This window comes from Sceloporus occidentalis, unplaced genomic scaffold, assembly GCF_023333645.1.
Source record: "Sceloporus occidentalis isolate IW3139 unplaced genomic scaffold, rSceOcc1.0.p SCAF_3, whole genome shotgun sequence".
Classification (NCBI taxonomy): domain Eukaryota; kingdom Metazoa; phylum Chordata; class Lepidosauria; order Squamata; family Phrynosomatidae; genus Sceloporus; species Sceloporus occidentalis.
In genome coordinates this window covers 42,369,642-42,375,641 of record NW_028316983.1, presented here as the reverse complement: position 1 = coordinate 42,375,641, position 6,000 = coordinate 42,369,642, and the positions used below count along the sequence as shown (strand labels likewise).

Below are 6,000 nucleotides of genomic sequence, written 5' to 3'. Positions count from 1 at the left end.
TATATTTCTGTGGATGTTTTAAGCTTTTATTTGGCCCTGCCCTCCTCAACATTAGGAAGAAGACCATCCTGACAGACAGTAAAAGCTGTTAGATAGTGGAGCCTTCTTCTTTGGAGGTCTTTAAACAGAGGCTCCTACCTTTCAGGGTACCTTTTTGTCCTCCTTGGCCCCCCGCTGAGTGGGGTATTGTGGGGTATCTCTCCTAATAGAGATGTAGGGGTGCCTCCTTTGACTCCCAAATTATGGGCTTCTCTTACCACTTGCCTAGACTTGGAAGCCCATGGGATCAGGGTGGACAAGGAGGACAAGGCACCGCAGAATGGGGGGCATTCAAGAGAAATGGGGGGCGTGCCCAAAATAGAAACTCAGAACACTGCTATAACTATAAATGTGTGCTTCCTGGTCGTGCTCTAAGTTAATAATATTAGTAAATTTTATTTATATCCCTCCTTTCCGAAAGGATCAAGGCGGGTTACAAGAGAATACATAAATACGTGATACATACATAACTAAAAATTACATGTCCCCCTAATCCCTTAAACACTATAAATACAAACATTCTTATGTTTTCCTATTGATTGCCACTGTATTGATGTTGCTTATTGTTATTGCCTGCTTTATACGGCTGGGGGACTGGGAAGGAATGAGTTTGTTTTTTATTGTACTTCCGCTGTTGTTAGCCGCCCAGATTCCTCATTGATTTATTATTATTTATTAAATCAAAATCGGTTTAAAATAGGTAAGGTTGGGGAGAGACGTTTGGACAGACGAAGGGCATTTGGAGGGCATTTGGGGATTCCCCCTGGACAGAAGGGTGAAAGGTAGGTCATGTCCTGGAAAAGGAGGACCTCTGGTCACTTTGATTGAGGTGAAAACTGCTGAGCGACAACCAATGTTCGGTTTGTTGTCTCCGTGTTTACACTCCTTGGTTTAGGCATGGTCATATTTTGGGGAAACATACTCCTATTTCCCCTAAGTGGTATATAATACAAGTGCTTGTAACTTCATTGTGTGGTTTGTTTGTTTTTGTTGTTCCAGCTACAGTCTACTCTACAGAGGCATTATGTACTCAGAGTGGAGGTCCCTACACCTTGTAATTCAAAATGATAAGGGCCACACCAGTGTACTTCACAGCTATCCTGAGAACGTGGGGAGGGAGGTGGCAAACGCAGTGGTTCGTCCCCTTGGCCAAGTCTTGAATGCTCCATCAGCTGTTGGAAATGAGAGTTCATTGAAAACAGACAAAGAAGTAAGTATGCACCCGAAGAACATGTAGTCCCACCTCTTGTTGTTGTGTGCCTTCAAGTTGCTTCTGATTTATGTCAACCGTATAATGGTTTGTTGGCAAGTTTCTTCAGAATGGGTTTGCCATTGCCTCCCTCTGAGGCTGAGAGAATGTGACTTGTGCTTGAGATCACTCAGTGGATTTCCATGGCTGAGCCGGGATTTGAACCCTGGTCCCCAGAGTCCTACTCCAACACTCAAACCACTGAACCACCTCTATTTATGTGAAATTCCACATGAATTGCATGTGTTGTTCCACCTCTATTTCATGTGGAATTATCAGTTATTCATATGTTATAGTGAGAAGCAAAATTTCAGTGTTGTGATGTATCCGTTTCTGTGCAGTTTGGAGAAAAGCCATCTACGATTAATTCATAGCAAAAGAGAACAGTTTTTTCAGTGTTATATATACACAGATGAATTATGTATTTCATTGCATTTAATTTAATTGGATTGCAGTAATGAATGTTTTTGAGTGAAAAGTTGCTTCAATTGTATTGTAGACAGCCTCATTATTGCAGCGTATATCCATGACAGTCAGGTTTTGATTGTGAATTAAGTTTTCTTCACTCAGTACTGGATCAACTGGACCTTTGTCAGAACTTGCGTTTACATATGCTACGTGAGTGGTGTTCATTTGGAGGAAGCTACCAAGTGAGAGACATGTTAAAAATATATTAACTTTTTTCAAAGGTAAAATGGACCATGGAAGTGGTTTGTTATGGACTCACTCTTCCTATAGATGGTGAGACTGTGAAGCACTGTGTTGATGTATATACAGACTGGATTATGGCTCTTGTTTTACCCAAGGACACCATTCCTCTACCTGTTATTAAAGAACCAAATCTTTATGTTCAGAGCATTCTCAAACATCTACAAAATCTTTTTGTACCAAGGTAAGCAGCAATGAATTGCAAATACAGTTGTCCCTCCATATTCACTAGGGTTAGGGGAACAAGACCCCCGTGAATATGGAAAAACCACAAATAACAAAAACACGGTTTTTACCTGAGAGGACACCTCTCTAGGAATCTCTAGGTCCTCCAGTCCAGCTCTGTGGTCAATGTCCAACATACACTGACCATAGAATGGCACTGGAGTAGCTACAAATGGTCTTTCAGTGCAACTTTTAGTTAAAGTTGCCTATAGAGTTGCACTAGAGGACCTAGATATTCCTAGAGAGAACATATTAATGAAATCTGTGAATAATCAAATCTCCAAATATGAAATCCGCAAATATGGAGGGATGACTGTAGTTTCATTTATCCAATGTTGCTCTTAGCCAGCTGTTTCAGACATGGGTAGTTTCTAACCTTAATGTTGTTGTTGTTTGTCTTCAAGTCATTTCTGACTTATGGTGACTGTAAGGCGAACCCATCACCGAGTTTTCATGGCAAGATTTGTTCAGATTTGGTTTCCTTTCTCTGAAGGTGATGTAGTGGGGCTTGCTAAAGTCACGCAGGGGTTTACCATGGCTGAGCAGGGATTTGAACCCAGGTTTCTCAGTGTCCTAGTCTAAGATTCCAACCACTACTCCATCTCATCCCCTAACATACTTATTTTGAAATACTATTAAAAGTTGACTCAATATGGGATAGAAATCATTCTCATTATTTTATGATATCAAAGCTGGATTTTGATAGGTGTATGATAAGAATATTGTCAAATAGAATTGGAAGTTCTAAGGAGAAATGATTTTAAAGGATTCACTGAATGTGGAGAAAGTAGTAAAGTTTAAAAAGAGCTCAATTCAAAATCTAAATTTTTTGTGCCCATATTTCAGTTGGTGGGCTGTATATTGGTTACTTCCAAAAAAAAAGGTTAGCAGGGCTTTTTTTTTTAAACACAACTCCATTCCCAAAGGCCCATTATCAGGAGCAGTTCACTAAAGTCCAAAACACACTGCAGAAATAATCCAGTTTGAGACTGCTTTAACTGCCCTGGATCAGTGCTAGGGAATCCTGGGAATTGTAGTGTGACATGGCACCAGAGCTCTCTGACAGAGAAGGCTAAACAAAACGACACCTTCACAAAATGAATTCCCTAGCCTTGAGCCCAGCAGTTCAACTGGTCTCAAACTGGATTATTTCTGCAGTGTGTTTGGGACCTAACATGAGAAAAGAAGCTGTCAGATCTAGCACAAAATGTTTATTTAAAAAATTCAATATGCTATATATTTCAGTGCATGCTCTTCCTAGGAGCAGTCTCTGAAAAATCAATAACTTAATGCAATTATGCTTCCTTAAAAAGTTTTGACAATTTGACACACTTCTTTTCAAAATGATAAGGACAGTGTATAGAAAATGAAGAATTTATGTACTTCTAGAAAGGAGTAATGACAGCTCCTTTCATCAAGGATAACGAACACTGGTGGTATATCAGACCTCTGCTAGGCCCACCTTATGAAACTGGTAGGCCTGCTCTACCCATTGCTTGGATATTTTGACAATGAAGGCTCTTTTCTTAATTCAATCTAACATTTTACTTACAAGCATTTTATAATGAGAATGTCTCTAAACTAACCTTGCTAGTACTCCCTGCAGATTATATTTGTGAAGATGTAAGTAGTGTTTTTTCCCTCATACAGACAGGATCAATCTTCCAGTCAAATTAAATTGTGTTTGCAAGTTTTGAGAGCTGTCCAGAAATTGGCTCGTGAGTCGACTACTATGGCTAGAGAAACATGGGAAGTATTATTATTGTTTCTACTGCAAATTAATGATTCCTTACTGGCAGCTCCAACAGTGCAAGGTTTGTCGCTTAGCCTTTTCTGTCCTTACTGTTTGTGAGTGTGTGTCTTCCGCCTGAGTGTGACAGGTTCCGCCTGAGTGTGACTGTTATGGTGATCCTCCAGGTTTTGTTCTGTCTAGGAAAAATAATATTAAATTTCCATTTCTACACTCATATAAGAAGGTGCCCACTATATTAATCTCCATGTTGTTTACAGAGTCCTTGGTGTTCCCCTTGCTGTCTGTTTTCTTCATTCACAAAGCTTTGGGTAGTGATTTTTCAGGCTTCAGCCATTTTGCTCACCATGGCTAGTATGGTATGTTTCTCTTTGACAAATATGACAGATGTGGTTGGTTTTATTTCCGATTTTGAACTTCCTGAACAAGGTGGAGAGTTTCTAGCTGTTATTGCAACAAGCCTAGTTAGCACTAGAATTGGGGATAGCTGTATACTCAAGGAGCACAGAGAACTTGCAGGGCCAAAACAGGTAGTACCACATGTATACTGACTAATTCTGTTCTGTTGGAAAAAAGTAGACATAGAGGTTTGGACGCAGCATTTGGACGCAGCCCTGGTGGCGCAGTGGTTAAATGCCTGTACTGCAGCCATTCACTCAAAACCACAAGGTTGCGAGTTCAAGACCAGCAAAAGGGCCCAAGCTCGACTCAGGCTTGCATCCTTCCGAGGTCGCTAAAATGAGTACCCAGACTGTTGGGGGCAAATTAGCTTACTTGCTAATTAGCTTACTTGCTGTTCACCGCTATGATCTTTGGAATAGCGGTATATAAATAAAACAAATTATTAATTAAATTATATTTGAGGCATCATCAGGCAGCTCTGCTCTCCCATGATATCTTTCTACCTGCATTACTCTTGGGAAAGGGTGGAGGAATGGGGCTTATCTAAAGGGATGGAGATTGAGGGGCTTTACAGGCAAGAGACTGTAAAAAATTATAGATGTTTAGTTTTTGTATTTTAAAAAATAATTATTAATAATTCTTATTACAGCAATAGTTAGTGTTGTAATTTTGGATCAGAATGAAAGAGCTCTGCTATATTAGAGCAAAATCCTGTCCATAGTGTGTACCTGCCTATTAGATACAGTGGAGATGTCCTATTAATGGTGCCATGTTTTATAAAATTCAGCATGTGGCCACTCAAGACAGAGTGTTCAGGCGGGCCCAACCATGAAATTCCCTCCCCAACAGAGATGGTTAATACAAAGTTTTAAAAGCTTTTAGCATCACACTCACTATGGTGAGCAGAATGATTGTAAGTTTTAAAGAAGTGACATGTGACTGCTTAGACTACCTTCACAATTTCCCACTTTCATATAAATTAAAACTGTTAAGAAATTTCCAGGTTCAACGTTATTTAAATTTTACACTACAGTAGAACAGACATTCCCACAGTAGTACTAATGTCAGCTTTGGTGAGGGTGATATAAATTGGGAAAACAAAGAGGTGGCAGACAAAATATTTAACTGAATGTAGAGTGGACCTCTATATAGATGTTTTCAAGTTAGAAACATTAACTGAGGTTCAAAACACATGGCAGAAATTACACAGTTTAAGACCACTTTAACCTCCCCAGGGAATCCTGGGAATTGTAGTTTATTGTGGCACCAGAGCTCTCTGGCAGAGAAGGTTAAATGTCTCACAAAACTACTGTTCCCAGAATTCCCTAGCATTGAGCCAGAGCAATAGTGTTTTGGACCTGAGAGATCGGATAAGTGTCTTCCATGTTACAGTTGTTTTGACCCTCAGTCACTGAACAACAGGAGCCTTGACTGCTCTTTTTCTGGGCTTATAGATTCTTGGGTTCTCTCTGCTCTTTCATGATCTCAGCATATACTTTGCCTACACATTTTAAAGTGATTTTTCCAATCTTTTACAAAAAAATCTAAAGTTGACACTTGTAAGTGTGTGTGTGTGTGTGTAGCCTGCTATGTAGTTTTGAACATAGCTGATTACTTTAGTACAGCA

The 6,000-nt window shown here is 39.7% G+C and overlaps 1 protein-coding gene across 5 annotated transcripts in view; it reads left to right on the top strand.

Annotated features, from left to right (window-relative positions):
• Positions 1 to 6,000, top strand: part of LOC149315809 (ral GTPase-activating protein subunit beta) — a 69,251-nt gene that overhangs the window by 693 nt on the left and 62,558 nt on the right. For all 5 annotated transcript variants that reach the window (XM_089514150.1, XM_089514148.1, XM_089514147.1 and 2 more), the window contains exons 2-4: positions 1,039 to 1,249; positions 1,978 to 2,180; positions 3,872 to 4,035. In XM_089514150.1, coding sequence (XP_089370276.1) covers positions 1,064 to 1,249; positions 1,978 to 2,180; positions 3,872 to 4,035 — 553 coding nt within the window. In that variant the 5' untranslated portion in view covers positions 1,039 to 1,063. The remainder of the gene's footprint in view (positions 1 to 1,038; positions 1,250 to 1,977; positions 2,181 to 3,871; positions 4,036 to 6,000) is intronic.